At 40.3% G+C, this 25,246-nt stretch overlaps 1 protein-coding gene across 3 annotated transcripts in view; it reads right to left on the bottom strand.

The window, feature by feature from the left end:
* TMC5 (transmembrane channel like 5) overlaps window positions 1–25,246 on the bottom strand; it is a 26,677-nt gene extending 1,431 nt beyond the window's left edge. The window contains exons 1-22 of one of the 3 annotated variants that reach the window (XM_075165112.1): window positions 25,092–25,246; window positions 18,287–18,448; window positions 17,537–17,724; window positions 17,039–17,143; window positions 15,239–15,355; window positions 14,369–14,456; window positions 13,677–13,767; window positions 13,104–13,352; window positions 11,697–11,848; window positions 11,027–11,171; window positions 10,292–10,447; window positions 9,541–9,707; window positions 8,807–8,885; window positions 8,345–8,442; window positions 6,541–6,636; window positions 5,901–5,976; window positions 4,909–5,042; window positions 3,554–3,727; window positions 2,166–2,244; window positions 1,732–1,824; window positions 585–686; window positions 236–281 (exon numbers count right to left, since the gene is read on the bottom strand). In XM_075165112.1, the coding sequence (XP_075021213.1) occupies window positions 236–281; window positions 585–686; window positions 1,732–1,824; window positions 2,166–2,244; window positions 3,554–3,727; window positions 4,909–5,042; window positions 5,901–5,976; window positions 6,541–6,636; window positions 8,345–8,442; window positions 8,807–8,885; window positions 9,541–9,707; window positions 10,292–10,447; window positions 11,027–11,171; window positions 11,697–11,848; window positions 13,104–13,352; window positions 13,677–13,767; window positions 14,369–14,456; window positions 15,239–15,355; window positions 17,039–17,143; window positions 17,537–17,724; window positions 18,287–18,360 (2,509 nt within the window). In that variant the 5' untranslated portion in view covers window positions 18,361–18,448; window positions 25,092–25,246. Of the gene's footprint in view, window positions 1–235; window positions 282–584; window positions 687–1,731; window positions 1,825–2,165; window positions 2,245–3,553; window positions 3,728–4,908; window positions 5,043–5,900; window positions 5,977–6,540; window positions 6,637–8,344; window positions 8,443–8,806; window positions 8,886–9,540; window positions 9,708–10,291; window positions 10,448–11,026; window positions 11,172–11,696; window positions 11,849–13,103; window positions 13,353–13,676; window positions 13,768–14,368; window positions 14,469–15,238; window positions 15,356–17,038; window positions 17,144–17,536; window positions 17,725–18,286; window positions 18,449–24,810; window positions 24,899–25,091 lie in introns of those variants that run through there. The other 2 variants (XM_075165113.1, XM_075165111.1) reach the window with 2 other exon arrangements.

Below are 25,246 nucleotides of genomic sequence, written 5' to 3'. Positions count from 1 at the left end.
GCTTGTGATCAGTCTTCAGAAGTCACCACCAACATTGCAACAAGCTACCAATAAGCACGTCCTATAGAAAATGTTTACCCCAAACCCCAGTCTTTTTGTTTTCTCTTTACACAAGATGCTAAAATTCCATATCTCTTGCATCAAACTGTTCTATGCTCTGTCTGTACTATATAAAACATTTTTACTGAGCTGGGCTTCTACGAGCTGCTTTCTGTGTTTAGCATTTGTCGCTTACCTAGTGGGAAGGCAGTCCCCCTCAAGATGCCAGCAGAATAGGGATACTGAAAACAAAATTCACAAGTAGGTTCAGGTCGATGTTTCCCTCATGTGCTTGTTATCTTGTATTTAAAAAGATACCAGTTACCTGTAACAAAACCATACTCTCCAGATCTTAAGCAGGTCTGTGAGTATGACTTCCAACAGCTATTCTGATTGCATTTTTATACCTGTTCAAATCAATCCTTAAAATTATTTCTATACGTACAGGATGTCCTCTTTGTTCAACATATACCCATTGTCTATGCCATGCCCCAGGTTCTATATAGGGAAATCTAGCAGAGACTTCCTTCTTTTGACCATCTCACCTCATTGTGGGATGCATTTTGATTTCTGTCAAATGCCTTTCCTGGGTAGCCTGGCACTTGCAGGGCAGGTTGCCTGGACGGGTGGTATGAAGAAGAGTTTCTCTGAAAGACAGTATTTGGCATTAGCAGTACTATATTCTGGCTTCCCGTCATGACTTTATGGTCAGCGCTGCTCACACCCAATGCTATTACCCTTGTTTTAGGGAGATGGCTCTTCTACTAGATCCACAATGAGATTATTCCAGCATCTCCTTTTGAAATCTGACCTTAACAACTACAAGAATATCCAAATTTTGTAGGCTATCAAACTCTCCCCTCAGGAGTCCCAGCTGTGACCCTGGACTTGGGTTGCCTAGTGTTTGAAAATCCCCAGCACACAGAAAACGCCTATTCACTTTAAGGTCCCGTCTTTACAGTCAATATTTATATATATTATCACATTAATGATGGCCAGTCATACAGGGGGATTTGGGTTTTTTGGGGGGAGGGAGGGGAACCTAACAAACCCTTTTTCTTCATCAGTATGTAGGTCAAAGAGTTTTCATTCAACCCAAATAAAAACACTGCACAGCACCTATATGTGCACATTTTAACACTAATTTGATGGCTCAGCAGGCAGGACTGACTTGAAAAATAAATTCAAGGTTAAGACATTAGATGTCTATCTTGACGTTGTATGGGATTTAAAATGGGGTTAGGTCAAAGCACTCAGTTTTACCTCAGCTGAAAAGATTGGGCAGGGGGGGCACAAACCGTAAACCCCTGAGGAAATCCAGAGTCAGGAAAAGGCAGCAGCCTCCCTTTTAGTCTGGGCCAGGTTCAAGTGTGGCCAAACCCTTTAGTGACCATCACCACACACCTAGATTAGGAATGTTTTCTTGCAGTTTCATAATCATAAATAACGTCTAGTGAGGGTAAGGACTTTTCTATATCCTTTCCGGGTTAAATTCCAGTCTGGAACAAATAGTTCAGGAACTTCCACAGTATCCTTTTGCTGTCTGGAGTTAACGAGTAATCAATCAACTTACGTGAAGTTTTACATCCCGACATATCCCAGAATGGCAGCCTATTTGCAAGGCTGGAGGAACCCCATGACATCGTACCAAGCACATAATTGAAACAGTAGTATCTTAACTATTGAACTGACCTGCTGGCCTTGTCCTCTTGGTGCAGATGGGTTTTGTTTTGCCCTTTGCAGTGCCCGTAGTTTTTCAAGTAAAAACATTTTATCTTTTCCTTCCTATGGTCAAGACATATTTGATCATTAGCTGGAATAGACTAATCATTCTTGAGAGGCTCAAAGCCTATGAGTAACCATTGACCAGAATAATCATTACAATTTCTTTTATTCTAAAATAATCTGTCTACAGAGGGAGCTGCAGCAGCACAGCTTGAAGGTAAAATTATTTTGCAACAACTCTATTTGTGAGTTAAGTTTCCCTGCAATTCCCGGAGGGGAGAGCTCCCACCCTCCCTTGCACCGTCATAGGAAAAGCAGATTACAGCTCCACAATAGCAGGATGAGACAATCAACAAGGAAGACACATTTAAAAAAAAGATAAAGCTGAAAGGCAAACTTACATTAATAATTTGCTTATGTAAGAGTTTGGTCATGGTCTTTCTTCCTTCTATTATTTGCCAGTAAAAATAAGTAAAAATTCTAAAAAAAAAAAAAAAAAAAGTCCAACATATGAGCACTCATACCCATGAATATTTCCTCCTAGTCATTGCCTAAACAGAAAGTTATCTTGTTTATTTTAACCATTGAAGTTTATATACACACATATCTATACATGCATATATATACACACACACAAACACACACATATAAAAAAAATTATGTATACAATTACACAAGGAATGGCAAACACATGAAATTGTTTAAGACATTCTCTTGGAAAAGATCCAAAGATTTATGGACTTGTATTCAAGATGAGAGGTACAATTAAAGTAAGTCAACAATACAAGGTGTATTTCAGATAAATAGGAACCTAATGCTCTTATCCAACTTTGTGCCATTTGCTTAGACACATGCCTGGACCTTAAATCACAACACTGAACACTTATCACTTCCAAGCCAATCCTGGTCCCACTAGAATGAGTGGGATCTTGTTTTATGAGAACAGGTTTGGGCTCCAGGTGTGCATGGCCCATGCTAGAAATATCAAGCAGCACAGCTACAACATCAAACCCTACCAGTGGGCACATAGCTTGATATGCACATACTGGTTTTGCCAAAATAATTTACTTCAGCCAAGGGGACAGTATGTGAATTTACCTGAGATTAGCTGGAAGCAGACTGCAACCTACTTATTAGCATTTCCCCATACGGTGCGCTCACTTGACCATGCTGCTTGTGCACTACCACGCCCTTCCACTGCAGTGTCCCTGTGGCAGTTCAGCTATTCTTTACGTGCTATCATCTCCTCTAATGACTCCACTGATGAGAAATGGTCAGAAAAGACAAAGCACCATCTCCCAGACTTCTGCTTGTTATGTCGCTCAGGGTCCTAGTATACCCCTGGCCTGTATTCCCTGTGCTTGTGAAAGCTTGCTCTTTCCCTACTATTTATCCACCTCTGGGGGGGGGGGGAAAGCAGCAATTTATCCTGCAAACTGTATGCAGCATGTTCCCTTTTGCTGATGTTCCTAAAGCTAAGCGTGCCAGTGGAAATAAGATCTGGAGCCTAGGCAGCAGCAAATTAGAAATACTCAATTAAATGCAGTGTATCCTAGCTGGTTTGTAAAGAGCTTTGGCATCCTAACATAAAGGGAATAGGTTTTATAACTTCTTTATGTATTTCAAATACATGAATTTCCAATATATTCACCGTTTCTGATGCTTTAAAATGCACTTTGCAATTTTTTTTTTTTTTTTTTGAAAAAAAAAAAAATGAAGAATGGCTATGTCACAGCCCTTTTTTCCACTTCAGGTCCTTTTCCAGTGCTTTTCATTAGCAGGTACTTACAGGACAAGAACAGAGAGGATGAAGAAGAAAAGTTCATTTGTAATTAAGTTATGGTAGATCCACACTACCCATTTTGAGGCAGTGTAATTTTCCAGTATTTTTATCCACTCAGAGACTGCAGCATACATAGAAGACAAACCTCTGAAAGGACCACATTCTTTTGAAGGTTTTAACCTGAAAGTGTGAGAAAATAGCTACTTAAAGCTTCATATATTAACCAGTGATTCAGTTAATATTGTGATTTCATACATCAAGATGCTCGTTAGTTTGCTATGACGCTCTGCTCTCTTTGGACCCTCAGGGAATTTCCACGATCTATGTTTGATTTTTAACTTGGGTCACTCTCCAGACATTAAAATGCCCACCCCAGACTACACAGTGAGAGATGAGACCTCACTGCAACGGATCGGTATCAAGCCCTGTAAACACAATCTTGACCTAAATGTAACAAGTCAATCATTGTAGCGCAAGCTACAGCAAATTGAAAATCTGGATTTTCAAAGTTTCACCACAGGTGCTTAAGGGAACCATCATCTCACCCTGCCTTCGAGGACATGAGTCACTACAGATTTTCAGTAACAACAGGATGTGGTGAACTAAGGCAACCCGTAGCAAGAATTAACATTTTCATGTAGACTGAAATAGGAAAATGTTGTTTGCTTTGAAATTGAACTACTCCAGACAGTCTGAAATTCCCACTTGCCATCTGGAAATGTTTGCTCTGAAATATTTCATCCCACCTGGTTTCATGTGTAGCCACCTGTTTTACTAAATATTGAAATCAAGTGGCTGAGAATTGCCAAGAAAAAGAAAAGGGGTATCCATGCTGCCTTCATTACTGTGACCAGAGTAACATGCACATAAACAAAGCAGCTTTAAAATACTGATAACAATCGAGATGCATTATTGCAGAGGTCAGCACTCTCTGCAAAAAGAGCCTCTGAAGTTTGTAAATAATCTAGTTGACCTCAATTGAGTTTTTCCAGGTGTTTCTCCACTGCAGACAGAGTATGGCCTATAACATAAATAAGTCCACGAACTAGGACTAGGTCGCAGAAGCTTTTAAGGAGGAGAAAAAGCCAAAATTTGCTGTGACATTTAAATAGGAACCCAAAACTTCAAGGTAACTTTGTTTCTCCTCACACTTTCTTATGGGAGAAGTTACTGCGTTAACCACATTCTTGCAAACTCACTGAGCATGTCTTGTTTTTAGAATACAGAACATCTCATGAACATCTGAAACCTTCCATTAGCTATCAATATAGCTTTTTCTATAGAAGAATTTAGATTCCTTTGCCTGGTATCAGGTCACACAGCATAACATAGTAGGCTTGAATGCCAGTGACCTTCCATACCTCCAGACTGTAACTCCAATGACAGACAGGACTCCAAGGAAGGAAGGGAAAAACAGCAGGAACATGAAGGATGTTGTCATTTGAGCAGTTCTCCAGACTTTGCGAGGGGGTTGGCAATTCATCATCAGACTGACCTTTAAAGAGATGAATATACACTGACTCTTGAAATGGTGTTACCTGCCACTTCAACTCGGTTTAAGTCAATCCCACTGAAACTGCTAGTGGCGATTGCTGGAATAGCATCTATCAAAAGTTTCCAAGAACTTCTTTTATAGAATTTGATAGATATACTGTAGTTTTAGAAAGCTTCAGAAATATAGTCTTTAAATAGTAAGGGGCAAAATGAGGCTCTGATGGGTTCTTCAGGACTCTGTTGGGTAGAGTTTGCTTTTGTAGCATAGGCAAACACACCGTTCAGGGAAGTTTGAATCAATCTTTCTAGCTATAGCTTTGTTCCTCTACATTCAACACTACAAACTGTTCAATGACCCAACAAACAATCCATCACCTAGTCATACCACTGAGACAAAGAATTTTGAAAAGAAGAAAACTCCACCATGATCTTTAGCTGAATCAGCCTGCTTACACTTAGATAACTTGGGGTGTGGGGTGTGCTGGGGAGTAAACAGGAAGCCAAAGTCACAGCCCCAGGCTGAGTGTCTATATTGACGTATGACTTGTACACCATTAATTCCCCAGCCTTTAATTTTACTACTTTATTCTCTCCTCTCTAACTGTGCTCTTAACCCCTCCTATAATGCTTCCAGACTTTCCCCCCTCCCAAGTTTCACAGGTTTGTAATTCGAGGGCATCTAAACTGTGTTCCTTTAAAGCAACCCCTCCCACCCCCCACGCAAAATGCAATCAACCAAACTGCTCCTCTAAATGTAAAACCCCACAGCCTCCAGACAAAACCAGCACTTTAATGCAATAAATTCTGCCCAGATTTTGAACAGTATAAGTTTATGATGAATACATGTAAAGCTTATTACCTTTTTCACATAAAATACTATAGAAAATGATACCATCTGGATACCAGGCAGCAGAGGTGAGAAGAGGATACCGATCCTACATGAAAGGATTTATAAGAGAAAAGTTAAATCTTCACTATTCACCACACAGCTCTTAGAGCACTGAAAGCAGGAAATACCACACTAACTTCATATACAGTTAGTGTTTGGTTATTTGGAAATGTAATTATATTAACATTGATCCTGTAACCGCAAGTCAACCTTGAAAAATATGCGACTTCAAACATACGTATCTATGCAGATATCTGCAAAATTCTCTTGTAATTGGAGTAACGTCCTCATTCTTAGAAATAAGGCATCTTTTCCAGGGTTTAATACTGAGACTATTTCAAGAGGAACACCATTCCAGTGGGGAAGTAAACAAAACTCTAGGATGTTCCTTTTATGGATTTCTCCCAGACCAGGTGGCCACAGGGTAAACTACCGACTAAAGTTATTGTTAAAGTCACAATCCTTACAAAGGTACTTAATATATCACCTCTCTCAGGCATTTATTCTGTTCTTTCCCCCATGATGTGAAGCACCCAGAAATGTCTGAATAAGAATATTCTATGGTATTTCTAAGTGCAAGTGAAGTTTTGGCCATAAATGCACCACTTACCACGTCAAAGTCTGTGCATAAATCAAGTCTAAAAGATTTCTTCCGATATCAAATTCTGGCAGCCCCAGGCTCACACAGACTGTAGTTCTAATAATTCTGGGGGAAAAAAACCCAACACAGCACAATAGCATTTGCTAAATGATAGAACCCTTTGTAGAAATCTCTACAAATGATCTCCTGAATACAAGCATCAATGACAAATTATTCAGGGGCTGCATTAACCACATGTCATGCAAAGCAGCCACAGCTCATTGATTAGACAACACATCAAAAATGAAACAGAATTTGGCAAAAGCAAATTCCCATAACACACAGTAGGGGTGAAATAAGACCTAGGGTATTTTTCACAAAACTTGAAGAAGAGGGAAAAAAAAAAAAAAAGGATTTGTAACTATATCAGAAAAGTATGCTTATGATTAAACAGTTGAAATGGCCTCAGTAGAAAACTGTAACAGCTTTTCAGCTCCTGAGTCTTAAAAAATTTCAGGCTCAATCAAAAAAACCAAATCTTGTACACTGATACTCTTAATATATCCTAAAGTATATTCTACTTTAAACTAGCTGAGGTTGCACATAGCTGAGACACACACAGGTAAGCAAGTACCCAGAGGATTCCTACTGAGGGCCAAGAATCCCTTTTTATCACCTCATTTTTCCTGAGCTGGGAAGATTCAGTTTCTGCTTGTTGTAGCAAGAACATAAAGATTTTGGTAACTATCCCATCTCTCCTTGAATACAGGTCTTGGTACCACCTGATCAGCTGCATCATCAATAATGTTTCAGGGCTGGGCTTGCAGGGGGTTACTTTGAATACATACAAATAAATATGACTAATTGTACTTTTAATCTTCTACAGCTGTAAGTCTGGTGCTTTTGCACAGCTTAGTGGAGGACATGCATCACAGCTGACACTGCAGTTTTGGTACTTTGACCTTTTGCTGGGAGGTGGTTTCCTATCTGAACAGAACAAGAACAGAAGGATTAAAGTGCACTGGCAAGAGCTGTGGAGGGAAAATCTTCAAGTGCTTCTCAATGTTGTTTTGTGTTGATTTAACATAAAGTTAACAAACTCTTGTAAACCAGTCTCGTTCACATCATATGCAAAGGGCAAAGAATGGATCTCCTACACAAGTATGGCCAGGAACCCTAAGTGCTCTGTAGAGCTGGCAAGCACTTAAATACTCTACCTCCTTAAGTCATAAATAATGTTTGGCAATTAGGTACACACAGCAGATGTCAGAATTAAATGACTTTTGGCTTACATTCTTAGCTGTATTCACGTTCAGTTAAAAATACTTTCTCACTTACCATACCACAGAACTCTACACCTGAGAGTCATATTAGATCCTTAGTAAGACTGATTAAAATAAGACTTTAAACTCTGTAGAGTGATATAACTAAGAGGAAAAAAAATACAGGCGGACATACCAAGGAAAGCCAGTAGTGTGCCTGTGCACATGCAGAAAAGCAAGGTTTTCTGCTTGAGACACTTGGTCCTCTGTCATCCCATTCAGGAGATCTACAGGAGTACAATGTGGCTTCCTCCCTGCCTGTGTTTCCATCTCCAAAGGAAAAAAGGACACATTGGGAGAGTAGAACGGTACACACTCTGACCTCCTCCTAAGAAGGAGCTGCAGTATATGCAAGGCATGTACCCAGAGGCTATGCCTCGTAGAGACAACAAAGGAAGCTTCAGTGGTGCCACAGCCACGCTTCTGTGGGACTTCTCCTTTTCTCACATTGCAAAAAAAAAAACCCGTGTCTGGTTAATGAATAAAAACAAGATTAGAAAAGTATTACTCACCTTTGTAAAAACTCTCCGAAGAAAGAGCCAAGCAAACAAAATATGAAGTCAACTAGAACAAGACGATAGATATCTTGGCCAACCAGAGTTTCCCAGCACTTTAAGAAGCAGAAGAAAAAAAAAAATGCATATCTAGAAGTCAAAAATCATGCAATTCTAACATTGTTTCCAAATGCCTGGGCATCTGAAACTTAGGCTACAGATCAAAGTTTTGCTAACACCCTGACTAATCATAGTTGACCTCTCATTGAACAATGCTGCAAACCAGCTGAGACCTGAGTTGGGTGATTCATTTTTTTCCTACAGCTCCTTTCTCTAGAGATGCTAATAAAAAAATGTTGGGGTGGCAAATTCAGCTTTCCAAGACACTACATGTACTTCTCTTTGCTGGAGCAAGCCGCTTATCTAAGTGGTTCCTAACCTGGCATTGTAAGGCGAAGATTTTTATTTTTGAAACTTTACCTGCGACTCTGATGCAGCCACAATGTTAAGCCAGTAGTAGCACAGTATTCCAACAATTGATATCTTCAGGATGATATTTCTAAAAAGAAAAAGTAACAGTAACTGCACTGATAGCTGGTCCATACGCTCACTGGAGGGAATGATGGCAGGATGACCATTGGTTACACATTATTACCTCCTTTTATAACAACAATAGCACTGCAGAGTGCCAGGACTAACAGGAGCTCTCCTTGGAGCTTGGGTGCAGCATCATTCTATTGTCCTGGCAGAAAGGGAGCTGGGCATGACAACCCGGGCACAAATCTCTACTGAACAGGCTAATGGTTGAGTGTGTGGGCTCCGCAGGGGAGAAAGGTCTGAGGGGCACCAGGGGTAACGTGCTGTTAATTCCATGCATCTGTAGTGAAGTAAGACCTCCTCATTCCTCTCTCCCCTTCCTTTCCCTGGGGAGCCAACAGCCCAAGGGCCACCTAGGGAAGCTACAAAGAAAACCACGCCCAGTTTCACAGTGTGCCTAATTGAGAGGGAAACCATACCCCGTCCTCATATGCAGAGATGTAACACTCCAGAAGGCTAACAGAAGACAAACAAAACATGGAGGGAAGAGTGGAGAAGATGAATTCTCCTCCATAGCTACCTACTGCCCACCACACCACCTAGACACCACTTGCTATCAAAAATAAGAGTCAGACAACTTCAGGCAAAAAGCACTAAGAGTTGGTAGCAACAAATACCTTATAATGGTGACATATATCTGGTGTCCAGGAGTCCGAAATCTCTCCAGGTGCCCAAGCCACGAGTAGAAGAATGGGATGAATGCATTGAGGAGAGATGTGACAATAGGTAGCACCAACATGGCAGCTTGGCTCTCCAGGTCATTTTTATGCCCTTTCATAAACAGCTTAGCAAGGAAAAACAAAAACAAAAGAACAACCAAACCACCCCAACTTAGAGCCTTAACCAAAATGCTGCCTCAAGATGTGTCCACAGAAAAGACACTTCAGCACACCTCCCTGTATGTTCTCAGGTTAGAGACTACCATGTTTTATGGGCCCATGTCCAGCAGCACAGCGACTCTCTTTCGTTCCCCTGTGTACATGGGACCAAGGGTGGGAGCCCCAGCTTAAAAGCAGCTCCTAGGCAAAGGAGAGGCAGGCCTTGCTGAGGCTTCTTCCTGCTGTTTCTTTCAAGGTCACCAGCTGCACTGTTCCTAAGCTAGCCATGAGCCCAGGCAAGCAGCTGCTGGGGTGAGGAGGGAGATTTTCTCAAATCCCTCAGGTCCTACGCTCTTGCCATAGTCCCCATTGGTGTGAGTCTTTGCAAACCAGCTTTTTAGGTACAGCAGAATTTGTGTTTGCATTGGCAGAAACAACAGCTACGCTTCCCTACGGTCCTAGTAGTGAACAGACCCCTGCTTGCACTCAGTGTAAAATACCCATGTGGAAAAAAGCATCTCCAAAAACAGAATGCAAAATCTGTCCTTACCTTTAGGTTATTAATGGAGAGGAAGTAAACACCAGCACAAGCAGCTACTGCTGTTCCCAGGGCAGCAACCCAAGAAACAAGATGAATAACAATACGAACAACTCTCTCTGTTACAGAAAGATTTAGAACTTCTCTGTTTACTTCAGTGAGGTCTTCCTGCAAGGAAACAATTCCTAATGAAGAATTCCTTAGTCAACAGCATAAAGCAAAACTTGTTTCAAGTAACTACTTGAGAGACTGAATGAAAGATTATTTCTCTAGAAGATGGGCAGGGTAATACCCTGGGAACATTTACTGGACAACTTTGTGTTCCTATCCTAAAAGTCTTATGTCTTGATAGTTACACTGTATTTCACAGATAATATGACAAGCCTGCCTTTTGTTTACAAAATGGTTAAATAGCAGGAAGGAAAAACAGAATAAATATTCCGTTTGGCAAATATTTAATAGTCAGAGATTCATTCAGTAGAACAGAAGCATACAAATATTTATATGTAGCTTAAAGAGAAAAGAAAAACAAGTAATTAAACCAACTCCAGGAGTTCAAACCAAATAAAACTTAACAGTCAGGAAGACTTAAGTCTATTCGGAACAGGACTAGCACGCTTGAGTCACTCTGCCAGAGACTTATTCGTGCATACAAATTTGTGTATGCACATACAAGTCTCTGGCAGAGTGACTCATGCACGCTAGTTCTGTACCTTTCTACCTTTTTGTACCTCCTGTGTTTTGTACCTTTATTTGTGTGCTGAGATTCTTTTGTTTCAGCTTCACGGCTTTTTCATTATTTATATTGAAGTCCCACGTGCAGAGAAGTTTGCTAGCATTTCCCGAGTATGTCTGAGGGTTAATGAAGTTCCTGCAGAAGGATTTTGCCATGCTGCAATGAAAATTAAATTTGAGAGATGTGTAATGGGGAAACACATCAAGTCTGTACAGCAGGGCAAGCAGGGAGATTTGTCAGTTTTGCTATCCCGTCCCCAGGCTACTGGATCTATGTCACAGCATGTCACACAAAAGTTTATTTTCCATGTCTTCTTATGTAAGAAACAACTCTCACATTTCCTTCTCCTAGTTGCTGCCAATCTTTACCTCTGGAAAGCCACATCAATACCAGAAGATACTAGGAGCAACAGCTTACAAAGCAGGGATCATGATACTCATCAGTTTGAACTGGGATTTTCTGCATGTCCCTTACTATTTTGCAGTTAGTTTTCATTGTCTAATAAAGTTTTGATTTCTGGAGACTGTCTTTTGAGCAGAAACTTCTACTTAAACTCTAGACCTGGAAATGAGGACTTACAGAAACATACTCAGGTAATTATTACAGGGTGGAGGGTTTTTTTGGTGGGATTTTGTTTTTCCCCCTTAATATAAGTGAAATAAGAATATAGAGTTAGTTTACCTGAACAACAAGATAAGAAAACAGATGACAAAATATATTCCAACGGTGAAAATATAAGCCAGCTGCATGTTGTAAGACGGACCATTCTCTATTTTACTGATTGTAGCATTGGTGTAAAAGCCATAGTAGAGTACTGTTTGTTGAAAATAACCCTGAAAAAATACTGACATCATTCAAAATGTTTGCTATTACCTGCCTATGGTGGGAAGTATCATCTGAAGCCCAATTAGGGGAAGTGGGAGCTGTCCCATTCCCTACTGTGAAATCACAGGTGTGATTAAATTTCTAAATATCAGGTCCTTTTTTTTCTTTCTATCAGCTAAAATCTTCCATAGTTTTGAGAGCTTCTAGAGATATATAAATGACTTGTATCCTTCTTAAGATTCATGTGGGATGGCCATAAGCATTCAACACCTTTGCAGGATTTGGTCTTTTCTGAAAATTCCTGAAGAGGGAAAGGCTTAATTGCTTCTTTCTTAGGAGCAAGGGTTCTGTACTGACAAATTGTACCAACTATGAAGGAACCAGGAAGGAAGCACGTGACATTCAACACTACAGTTACTACATCCTGCAATGGTGACTGTACTTCGCAAAATTAAACAGCATTACTACAAAACACAGCACTTTAAAAGCAATTTTAGAAGGAAAAGGCCGACACCTTTACTTTTTAGAAAGATCTCTTCTCAATTAAGCATTAATAAGAGCAGAGTCTTGTTTATTAACTACAGAAATCCTTTAACAACAATAAGCTTGACACATTTTTTACTGCAAAGACAGAAAAAAAAAAAGAAGAAACAGTAAGTCATCTTCTCAGATCACTTAGTTGATTAATACTGGTCGAGTTAGAGCAGTGCAAAACCTTCCTTTAAAAACAGCCTCGGACTTTATCCCCCTAATGTAAAGATCTTCACACAATGAAAAGATCCTCCTGTTTCCAGGCCCCAATGAGTTCAGCGGGTTGCCACAGAAAGATATGTGTGCTCCTTGGAAGAATAAAGCTTTGGAAATAAGCAAAATTCACAGGATCACAAATGGAAATCTGCACTGTATTTTCAGAGGAAAATTAGCATGGGAAAAATGTTTTGCTGAAGACTATTGTAGCTATCTCTGAAAGGCCTGGCTTCCTTTGTGTCTCTTTCTGGAAGTGATTAAAGTCTTGAAATATTGCTGAACATAGCAACCATTTGCAGTGAGACAAGTGGATCAGGATGAGTTCCTTTCAGTTCACCCAGAGTTAGTGTTTGTTGCAGCTTCTTTTTCAAATATGTACTAAATATTATTTCTAGTAATGTAAAATTCTAACTACACCTGTTAATAAGAAATACTAACTTTTTTTACTCTATTGTGAGTTTTTAAAGTAGATCTGTTGCACACAGTATTAATACAAATCTGTCGTTACATACTTACAGTTCCAGTGAGCAGCTCCAGACCCGTGAATGAAAGGTTATTTGGTTCTGCTGCAACAAACTGAGGGATTGTGATGAAACTGAAGTTTATGAGGAATGAGAATATGTTGAAAGTTAGCAGCCACTTCAAGAAAATAAAATAAGAAAGAACACTTGTTCCAAACTCGGCACCAATGATCTTCAGAGTCTTGTGCCATAACTGCAGTAGGTGAAAACATTCTGACAAGCTATTTCCAAATCGCCGAAATGACTGAAGTGCAAAAAAGGAGAGAGAGATGAATCTCAGCAAGCAGTCTTAAACAGGACTCAAATTCATGTAATAAGGCCTCACATTTTTTACAGTTCCATTTTGATTGCAAGAACAGATTTCCCCCACTATATGCACCATAAGATGCTTAACTGGTGTTCCTAAGTACTACCATAATGCAAGTCATTATTAATGAACACTGCAGCCATTAATTGGTTCTTTGGCAAGTAACATAAAGCAAGATACCAGATACCTCTGGAGACAGTGATAACATTGCAGCTAAAGTGGTTTACTCTATTGTAACTGACAGAAGTTTCTGACACTTACCACTACTGTTCCCTGCAGACACTGTGTACAGCAGGAAAGTTGAGTACTGCGGTGCCTTGATTTTTTTGTTATTTCTTTAAGAACTTTATTCCTGTGAAGGAGCAGGGCAGGGGATGACAAGGATTATAGTATGGGTTGTAATTAAAACAAGAAGCCAAAGAAGCTGCTGCAAATACAGTTTCACACATGTGCACATGAACAGAGTTAATAAAACATGGAGATGTTCTGCTGGTTCTTTTTCTATTAGCTGATACCATGGCTCTTGTCCATGCTATGACAGCATGTTCCAAGCCCTCCAATAACTCACTCTGGGAACAAAATCTAAATATATTCTGTGAGGAGACAAAAGGATGGTTGAGACCATGTGGTCTCTTCTCCTTTTTCAATGGCCAACATCCAAATTTCCTTTGAAAAGAAATCGCAAGTCATCATTCATAATCAAATCTCAAGGCCTTGATATTCTGTTTTATATTATCACAAGAGATTCTTCTCATCCAGAGAAAGGACAATGAACCATCTTTAAATTATTTTCCCTTGCAAGACATTAACTTTTAAAAAGTGCATTAAAAAGTACTTTCGGTTCTTTCAAAGTGACAAACAAAAGCTGAGCAGAGGGCAAACACCCATACTTGATAGCTAGATGTTGAAAGTACAGTGTTTGTAAAACTAAACAGATAAACTTTTATTTTTACCTGATCTCTCTCTTTTTACTCATGGTCTCTGGCATCTTCTGGATTGCTTTAATCCTTTCACTGGTAGACATACTTGCAAGACTTCCAACTAACTTTTCCTCTGCATAAAACCCATGAAAAAAATCAAAATTTTTTGATAATAATACAGTAATTCTTATACAAAATCTGAAATGGATATAACAACATTCCTCATTTTCACTGCTACCAGGGTGTGGCAAGTTCTGAGACTTAATAATACTCCCCAGAATATCCTCAGCTCCATCAGTACTCTAATACAGACGTAAGTAGTACAATACTGAATGTTATAAAATAAATATCACTTGTCTGATGCTTGTTTAATGTTAATACAAAGAGCTGCAATATAAAGGAAAACAAAATACTAAAACTCCAAGATTCTGGTCTATTGCTTGATCACTGTTTGATAGTTACATTTCTATGATGCTACATACTGACTAGAAAGCTAAACTTTTGTTTTATTTATTCTATAATTTTAGTTGATGTTAGTGGCCAAACTTAGCACTACCTATGAAACAAACAGAACTGTATTACCTGACAATCAGACTGTTTTCGCATAGTTGGAATTGGATGCTAATTCCAGACACAGTGTCTGAAAACAATCCATTAGCTGGTCAAACAAATTCTAATAAAGAATTTAGCTTTTCTTTCTACAATTTAACACATATTCACTCTGCACTGTGTTTCATTTATCATGGGATTTTAGTGTGCTAGTAGAGTATAAAAGATTAATCACTAGTGTTAACACAAAACCAAGTTGTTCCCATAACCACAGAAAGACTGTACATGCAATTCTGGTGATAAACCAAGAGTAGTATCAACCACACCGTCCTTGTGCAAGATGCTATTTAATACCGAACCACTTATCTAAACTCCTACCTTCTTTGCACACTGGATCTGTTTCAAACAGGCTGGAAGAAGTCATGAAGATCTCATCAGGTGATCTTCTGTTGCGTCTCCGAATAAAGCTATCTAAATAACATGCACTGTTCAGTAAGCCCAGATACTTCTGACAAATTGACTTAAGAAATTAAAATTTCACTTTCACAGAAACAACTTAAAAGTACAGCCTTCAATCTCACTACCTACATGCAAACTCCCCCACTCACTTCTTTCCTGGTCATGCTTGACGACCGTATGCAATTTTTCAGATACATCAGATACAGAAAAGAGGTACTGAGCCCAGTCCTCAGCTGTCACGGAAAACTTTGTCATCTAACCCATTCATAAATGCGCACATTGATTATTCAAGACTTCCTTCCTAGAAGACAGGTCCTTTCTTTAAAAATCCTTCCACTGACTTTAGAGGGATTGTTTTAGAACCACACTCCATCATGCTGAATAAGTTATACGTACCAGACTCCCACTTCCCTGTGGCCAAAATGCAACTGTTCTCTCAACCTTCTTTCATCCAATCATTCAAACACGAGTGACTATATTCCTTAAATGCATCCGCCTTACAGCTATAAAGCCGATAAGTTTAGCCACAGCTTTCCTTGCCTCCCCTTCCCACTAAGCTAATGGCCAGGCTGTGCAATGTTACCTTCCCCTTTTGAGCTTGACCCTCTGATGTGGAAGGCCTCAACTGACTGATGCGCCTGTTAGTTAATGCACACGTTGCAGGCTCCTTCACCATATTTACTCTTTAGACCTAACGGTCTCCTGATGTTAGTGTCATTTCGACTTTGAGCCGACTTCCTTCGTAGCAATTAAAAAGAATCAGAAAAAGCATCTGTGCCTCCTTGTGAAGGTACTTCTTGAACTTTCAGCACCCAGACATTTATCCTCTAGTTGACTGTGTTAGAAATGCACTCTCTGCTTCCTATCAGGTATTAAAAGCCATGCATGATAGTTAATGTTTGGAAATGTCCTATTTCTATGGTCACTCATGGAGTGAGGCATTTCCAGGCACCAATAAAATCATTGCTTTTTAATACAAATACAGGATTTTGCCAAATCAGGTCTTAACTTAAAGACTTACAGACGAAAAAGAGAAAAAACCAAGAATCCCTCACTCTGAGGGCACAGAGAGGTGGTTCTTTCAATGCATCTATGTAACAATTCCAGAAAAGAACTCTTAATTACATTCCAGAAGCAGCAGACAGGAACCGACCCGACTGTAACAGAAAAATTACACGATATGGGAAGAACAGTTCCCACCCAGAATATGAACAATAAACTACTATGCTAGCCTAAACCAGAATCCATATTATACTATTCCAGACCCCCTGTATTTTAATGAATATAAATCTCTAATTACTATTATAGTCTAGAATTTACACAGAGAACAGTGAAAAATTCACTACAGACAGTCTCAAAAATGCATCCTATCCTCCCCTTATTTCCTCCTACAATGAGTATCTTCAGGTAACTGTGTAAGTTGGTTTTCTGTTGACCCACTTACAGGGAGTTTGGGTTAAAATGGGTAGGCATTATATCTTTCATTGCTCAAGAAACAAAGATCATCACCTTCAGAAAGATACTGAAAAATTCAGCTACAACGATGTAGGACAGTCGAAGAGAATTTGTTTTATGGTTCCTTTTATTATGTGAAGATCTTCATACCTGAACCAGAAGGCTTTTAAATATTTACTGTTTTATGGAGGGCAAGACTGACATTCAATATTCTGATGCACCACAGTCCTTGTGTCTTACCTTCCGATACATTGGAAATTCTGTGGGTATAGGGGCGATCCAGTAGATGGAAGGTAGAAGGTGGGCTGTATGCCAGTTCTGGCTCAGGCTCAAAGGAAAGATTATCTGTTGAAGGGAATCAGAATTATACAGAAAGTTGTACATTGCTATGGATTATTTACACACACAGTATATCAGCCCTATTGACCAAATACAGCTCTACTGCAAATATAATAGTATATCCTATTAACAAAACTCCTATATCTCACTCCAATGTACATCCTAGTATTCCATGACTTATGCAGGCCATACAAGTCAGTATTTACCAATCTATTAACACAAGAGACACTTTGTGGATCTGTTAATATAACATCTGAACTACTAGGAAAAAAGCCAAAAAACCTTACTGCCACCAAGTACAAATATATACTTTCCAGAGTTGCAGGACTCCGTCAAGACAGAGTAAGCCATTATTTGTTTCAGCATTTCTATAAGCTGTTCATATGAGAAATTACATACCCATGGAACTTCCATATGGACTTCTGCTTAGGACATTAACTCTTGGTAAACTTTCACTGTATTCAGAGCTGTGTCTCATGGAGGCCAGAGGGTAATTCTGTTCTCTTCTGCTGTGTTCTCCGTAGGAACCATGGAGTGAAGAATCATAAGGGCTTTGGTGAGAGAACAAATTCTTTTGAGAATTCCGCCTGTGTGAGCAACAAAAAGGAAAAACTTGACTGCCACAAAAACTCTCAATAGACATCCTTAATAAATTGTGTTACCTATTATTATCACATTTGAGTACATTATAAAACAAACTCTGATACTGAGAGGTATTTTCTATTTAGAACTCCAACATCATAATTCTGATTTGGTCATTAACTGAATTAGAAAGACTAAAACTTTCCTCCACCTGAAGTTAACTTGGACTTTACCTAAACAGAAATAACTGCTTGCAAAATGAAGACATCCAAGGAGCACATTGTGAAAATTACTGGAACTAAAACATATCCATAACATTATGCCATAAATCCTAAAATACATTTAACCGATAAATTCATCTAACATGTAAAAACCAAACATGCCATTTCTCTTGAATGCTGCCTTCCTGATAACAGCTTTAAAAATTTGTGTCTGAGAATGTAAGCAAAAGGAGGGGTTAAAAGAAATCCACGAATTAAAACTCTGGAGAAAAAGTTTCTCCTGCATATAAATACAGAATTTAATTTCTTAAGGCACAGTCACAACAGCAAAATTAAACAAACTCACCTTCTATCAATTTCCAGTGTCTCTGAGAAGTGGTAGTCTGGATTTTCAAAGGCTTCATTGTAATGATAAGACATGACAAGTCCTTGGTTTAAGGGATGAAATCTTCCTTATTTTTGTCTTTACTGCTTCATTAATATGTTCATGGGAAGACTGATTACAGACCTAATTACAAAATAGATGCATGTACATACAAAATGAAAAGAAAGGAGCTTCATTTTAGCATCTTCTAAGATTTTGCCACCCTGCTAACAAATAATATGAAACAACATAAACAGGAAACGGTTCTAACTTAGTGCTATTTACCATTGGGAAATTAGGGTCCACCAGAAGTTGCAGGTAAAATGGGAACTAATATTTCTCTATAGTAAGCTCTCTACAGAACTAAGGAACTGGAGTGCCACATGAAGTCTTCCCCAGCATTGACAATGAAGCCAGGTTTTAGAAGCATGTCAAAACATTAAGAAGAAGAAAATAAATTCTCTCCTTCCTCCTTATACAGGAAAAGATACTTTCTCAGGGGAAGAAAATTCTCAGACAATTCCCTTTGAAGAATGTGCAAAATTACATTTTTCTAATCTTTAACTGGTTTCCCAGGAACCCCACTCACTCAGACTCAGCCATCCAGAAAGCTGGGAAGCCTGTCAGCAAGGCAGGTGGAAAGCTGAGCACTGATCTAAACAGCTCGTCAACTTGCCTCATCTTCATTCAAACTGTAGAGAGAATGGATACTTTGATGGAAATGTATGGGTTGTGTAGAATCAGCATTACCCAGAAGCAAGCTGGTAGGAAGCATCAACCAGCTCTATCAACCAACTTGCTAAAGTGCAACCAACCAGAAGAAACAGATCAGACTGACTAAAAAAAATACATCCATCACTTCTTTCTAGTACTCATTTTAAAGACCTCTAGGCATATGCATAAAGGCTTGCTAAGATACTTAAACAATCCCAAGACAGACTGTCTATTGGTTCCATCATTATCCACTTTATTTCCTTTGAGTCTTAAGATGCACTTTATGCCAGAATTTCTATGAAAATCCACAGGGACATTTACAGTCTAACACTGAACCCAGCACCTGAAGCCACTCTGTTTTTTCTCCACTCCCAAAGTTTTAAGGATTTTAAATAAGTTCCCCAGGTATGGCTGAGGCAAATGCAAATCTTTGCATTTCGTTCCTGAAAAAAATAGAGATTTTCCTCTTGCTAGCTGAGGGCATTACATACCAAACCTTAAGGCACATGGAGTGAGCAAGAACGTGAATATGGATAACCCATATGTTTCTTGACTGAGGCTGTGGTCACTCAAAGATTACTACACGGTACATAAATGCTGTAGGGTGGGATGGAGGTGTGTATGAGCTCAGGGCATACAGGTGGCATGCCAATGGTGTACAGGTGGCATGCCAATCCACCCACTTCCTCCATCCCAAGCCCAAAGATTGTGAGAAACTCTTCTTATCGAATCAGAAGCCTACATCACAGGTTTGGTTTGGGGTTTGATGGACCAGCAGTTTATAAATTTCTGACCAGTCATAGTTCATTAGAAAGAACCCGAAGCAGGTAATGCTCCAGCTAAACCATCTCTTTCTTCTTTTTGACCTATGATGGGATGCAGTAAACCATAGCTCCAGGAAAAGCTATGACATTTAGACTTAGCTTTCCCTTTAAAAGTTATTTTCCAGAAGGAAAAAAAAATAGCTGGAGAACACAGGTCATTTGTGAAAGAAAGACAGAAAGCAGGAGCTTGACAAATCTTCCCTTTGCAGAGTGGTGTCCATTTGTTGGACAACATTTAGGATTTCGGCAAGCAACTAGACAAATCTTGTGTTCCTTGTCTGGAAGACAGAAGGGTTTAAGATCAGTGAGTTTAATAATCATCAATATGTAAATAAGTTACAGGATAGGTGGAGAGTGGGTGTTTTCCGCTTAAATCATTCAACACACACTGTAATGGTATAGAACAGGAAACTCCAAGCAGTGCACTCATGCTTCTGGATCATTTCCCAGAAAAATAACTGCCTTCATGTCACAGACCAACAGCCTTGACAAAATACTCCAGGTTAGTTTCATCCATTCCTGTACAGGTAATTCTCTGCTATAGACACTAATCCTCATTTAGAATATAAATCAAACAAACATGAATGTCTCGCTAAAATAGCACTTCGTCCTGGTATCAAGTTTCAGGAAAGCCACTTAGACCTTCAAGTCCTTTACCTGTAATCCCTCAGAAAAAGGATTACATAAAGTTAATTCTACTTACATAAATCTTGAAGAGGAATGGAAACAGTAAGTTCCAGAACTACGTCATAGTTGACTTACTAGTGTTGAATGAAGGGAATGGAACTCATGGAAGAACTAATTCCAAAGGTTGAATGTGCTCTATTTCCATAAAGATCTTTTATTTTTGTAGGGTATGACTGGACAGGGCTTCACTTTTATCTAAGTTATTTTTATTCATGAACCCCCATCCTGTTTAACCTGTTCCACACAGCTTCATACTGAAAAAATCAGATTGATTTCTGGAAGCCAAAAGTGAGTTTGAGAGACTGACCAGAGTTAAAACTAGATTACACGCTGCATCAGCAACTAGGTTCCAGTACTGACCACTACTCTTCCACTTTCTCAATCCCAACACTGCTGCAACAAAGCAGGAGAGCCTCTTAGAAAATCTAAAGAGCCTGTGAATTGACACTAATCAAACACTACAGTGCGAATCATACACGGAAGTGAAAATCACTTACCATTTATGCATATTGCCGAAGTACCGAGTCTGCACTGACAAACGCCACCTCTTACCGGCCTTCCATTGCGTTTTTATTGATGTTAGCAGGGTCAATTACAGGAGCCAACATCAACTTTGTTATTTTAGACCTTCAATCAATTTCAGCAACGTAAATTGTGCCTCTGCTACAAAAGATCTCCCCAGTGAAAGATGACATGTGGTAGCACTAAAGACTCATCTGCTTACTACTGTATAGGCAAAGGACAGTCACCAAATTGGGAAGGGAAAGGAAAGAGTGACACCATCCCCATTATGGTTGCAACGCTGCTGTCTCTCCCAACAGCTTGTGGGATCTCGAGCTCACAAAGGAAGGTATTTCCCAGTCCTATAGTGCAATGCTACCTACCAGAATTCAGATCCCATCCTCCCTGTCCCCCCAGACCTTCTTGGTGAGAGTGAGGTGCAGAGAGTAGCCACGCAGGCTGGCAGAAGCAGGCAGAATAGTGTCTGTCTGACAGCGGGGAACATCCTACTGTCAGACTATCTCTGCCCTCAGCTGGCTGCTCCCATTGCCTCCAGCTACTGCTTCAGCATCATGAGCTCTGCTCCTTATTTGCTCTTTATCCATTTTTGCACCTACTCACTTCGCCTTGTCCTTTCCATTTAACATTCCTCTTTGCAATTTCCTCCCCCTGCTCCCAAATATAGTAAGACTACAATATTTTCATCCTGTTCACTTTGTTTGCAAGTTAAATCCCTTCTATCACCTGCAGCTGCTTAGATAAGGCTTTTGGAGAAGGACTGCCAACTACTTCGTATTTGCAGTGTCTCAAGCAGGATTCTACTTCTTCACCTGAGTTTAGACACCTTTATTTTAAACATGCTCCTGAAACATTCAAAAAATCGTTACAACATATAGTTAAATTTTAGTGTCCAGTAAAGACGTGGCACACACTTCAGAGTTTTTGCTTAATGGCAGTGGATGAAAGTTCAGATACTTCATTAATTCTGTGAAATTCATAGTACCTTCCCTAATCTACCACACAAATCCCTATTTCCCCACCCAAAAGGCCTCACAGGATCACAATTCTTATGGACTGAAGTACATATCACAGTGATTTTGCATTATCTAATCCTTTCCCCAGAGACTCCTTTGAGAGCAAGTCTCTTTTCGTTTGCTGCTTTGTTGCTTTTATTTTCTTAACTCTGACCACAAGTTGCAAACTTAATCTATTGGGAAAACTATGAGCACTGGGTAAAGAGGAACAATCAGGGATATATAACTACTAAAATTAGAAATAGGGAACTGAAGAGTAAGATCAGTATACCTGGCAGAGAGAGGAAAGATTAACAAGAATACGAAACCGTGAACAGAACTCTGCGTTATTTCTTTAACAGTTGAAAGACATTACCTAGCTCATAGTCTGACCATTATGGGTTAGAAAAGGCTAAGGCAAGAATCACTTCGTATCAGTGCAAGTCAGTCTTGTGACTAAATTTCCAAACTGCAGGCTATCACATTCTTTGCATATAGCAGGACTAAATCTTGCTTTGCAAAACAAGTTTTTTAAGTCTGTCTATTAACCAACATTACCAGCTACTTGTATTTGAAGGAAATGTCCAGTTACCAAAAAAAAAGAAGCAGTTTTTGAGTACCTGTTTGGAATAAGTTTTCTGCTTTCAGTGGAAAGGCAGTCTACTACACCAGGTCTATTAGAGGCATGAGATAGCGTTTACTAGAACAGTTCCAACATTTTGCCTTAAAAGAAAGCTTTGTTTATTCTGTACTTGCAATGGATATCTATCCAGTTTAAATGCAACCTTCAAATTATACTTTAATGAGCAGTATCAGTTACAGGAGTCTCATTCACAAGTTTAATTGGAAAAGCTTACGAAAACTACACATATGGTCATTTTAGATAATAAACAGGGTTTTAAAGATACACAATGTTGTTGAACTAAAAAAAGGGCATTGTTCTGTTTGTAATTTCTAGCTTAACTTCCTGTTAGGATATTGTAATCTCATTACTATTTGCACAAGCAGCATTTAAGATGACCCTGAGGGAAAACAAAAGCTATTCACAATATTCTAGCAAATCTGCTATGAAGCTAAGAAAATGGCTCGGGAGAACCAGTCAGAAGAAAAGAGAACCAGTTTTGTCACAGGTTTCTTCTAACTCTTCAAAATCCTTATATGGAGTTTTCAAATTGTTGGACAAATAATTTCACATAAACTAAATACTTCTTTTTCAGTAGCTACATTAAAATGCAGTGTAACATGTTAGGGTTCTATTCTACAATGAACACGCAGAATCTATGGACTATACACGTCACAATTAGAGCTTTTTCACAAAAATGTAGCTGTAGAGTGCTAGTTCCTGTTATGTCAGCCCATACAGCCAGGCTATACCATACCACCTCACCGCTTTACCACTTCCATGGCAAGAATAAAAGTCCTCCCAACAAGCTTACTCGGGGTGGTGGGAAGAAATAAAAGAAAAAGAAACTGAAATCGATTGCTTTGGGTGGAGTGCTGACGTAACAGCCTGGAACAGGTGCCATTTCAACTACATTGCTTAGCACCGGCAGCACACTGCTATCCTTATCCCATGCCAGGGATGTGTCGTATGGGCAGGGACTGACACGGCACCCACACTTCAACTATCAAGCTTTGAATGTGGCTCTAGAGCTACCGACTGGCTGCTTCTGCTACATGGAGCAGGATCAGGCTGCTGTCGGTCCCAGGACCGGCAGAGGAGACCGTAGTGACACTAGGTCAGTGGAAGCAGAAGCTAGCGCAGCCCCCATGCAGTACCACGGACTGCTTGCAGGTTTGCTTAACTAACAGAGCATTACTAAGGGACAGAGACTCAGCAATAAAATATTGGATGTAGAGATTTGGCTTTTAGATATATATTTAATCTTCTGCATAGAAGGATTTCAACCTTTGTAGGTCAGGGCATAAAGGAAGAGACTGAAGAAAAAGAGAGTTGTATTTAGATAGTATGCCTGTGTGTTTTGAGGGAATGACAGAAAGATTGACCACAAAGAACATGAATACTTAAACAGGAGATTTTCTCCACCTATTTAATACAAAAGTACTTCTGGCTTCCCATTACCTATCGTAACATACAAAACTCCCAACCTACTATTTGGAAAATGCAGCACCATGTTCATTCACTAGCTAGCAGACTCCAATACGCAACCTACACCAAAGCAAAAGCAGATGTCACGCTGCAAGCTGGTGATCCCAGCAAGGCTGGTGCAACACCTCACAGACTGAAGTGTGGCACACTCCCTAAATACATTAGGGAAGGATGTGGCTGTTATTCCCTCGTGGGACCAACCCTTCCAGCTAAAGACAGTGGAAGCTCCTATGTGAGTAACGGGGCAATAAAGCTGCGAGGTGCTGTGCAGCAGGGCTGACACCAAGGTCAGGGCACTGCCCTGAGGGGCTATTTACCCCCCAGATAGCAGGAACCGAGTATACATCCCTGAGCACGCGTGCAGTCCAGCCCTAACAGTTCTATCACTCTAAATTAACAGCGCGCATTAGTAAACCGAGTCGCCCGTTAGGCAGTTCGGGTGACTCCTCCAGGCCAGGTGCACGGAGGAACCACCTTCCAGCCCCGCCGCCGCCGGACAGCCGGTGCGGACCCTGCTCGGAGCCCGGCAAGCGACTGCGCCGCTCCCCGCTGCCGGCGACCCCGGCCCTACCGACCGCTGCTGAAATCGCAGAGCCGCAGCGGCGAGGGACGTCGGCGCACCCCAAGCCCCGGAGGCGCCCGGCACCGGCCCCTTACCTGCCCGCCTGCCGGGAGAGGGCTGCCCGGCCCCCGCTCGCCCGCGCCAGGTGCCTCGGCGCCTGCCCCGGCAACCCGCCCCGCTGGCGGCTCCTCCCGGTGCCCCGTTCCCGCCTCCGGCCCTGAGGCCGGGGGTGCCGCCGTGGCCGCCCGCTTCGCCTCCTTCCCCCCCGAACGGGCTGAGCACGGAACTGCAGCCCCCGGAAAGGGCGAGCTGAAGCCCTGCTCTTAGAGCTCAAAGAGAGAAAGGGAAACAACGAAAAAAGTTCTTTTCGTGTTACCTGCTATAGAACACGTTGCTGTATTTCTATTTGATCTCCAAGATATTCAGTCTCCTTCCCTCCATGAATTAAAACATGCTTTCCTTTTGGTCTGGATCACAGTAACACCACAATAAAAGGACAGAAAGAAATGGTTTTCAGACACACGATGCATT

The sequence above is a fragment of the Calonectris borealis genome, chromosome 16 (genome assembly GCF_964195595.1).
Source record: "Calonectris borealis chromosome 16, bCalBor7.hap1.2, whole genome shotgun sequence".
In the NCBI taxonomy this organism is placed as follows: domain Eukaryota; kingdom Metazoa; phylum Chordata; class Aves; order Procellariiformes; family Procellariidae; genus Calonectris; species Calonectris borealis.
Note: the sequence above shows the minus strand (reverse complement) of the source record. Positions and strands in the feature narration are given on the sequence as shown.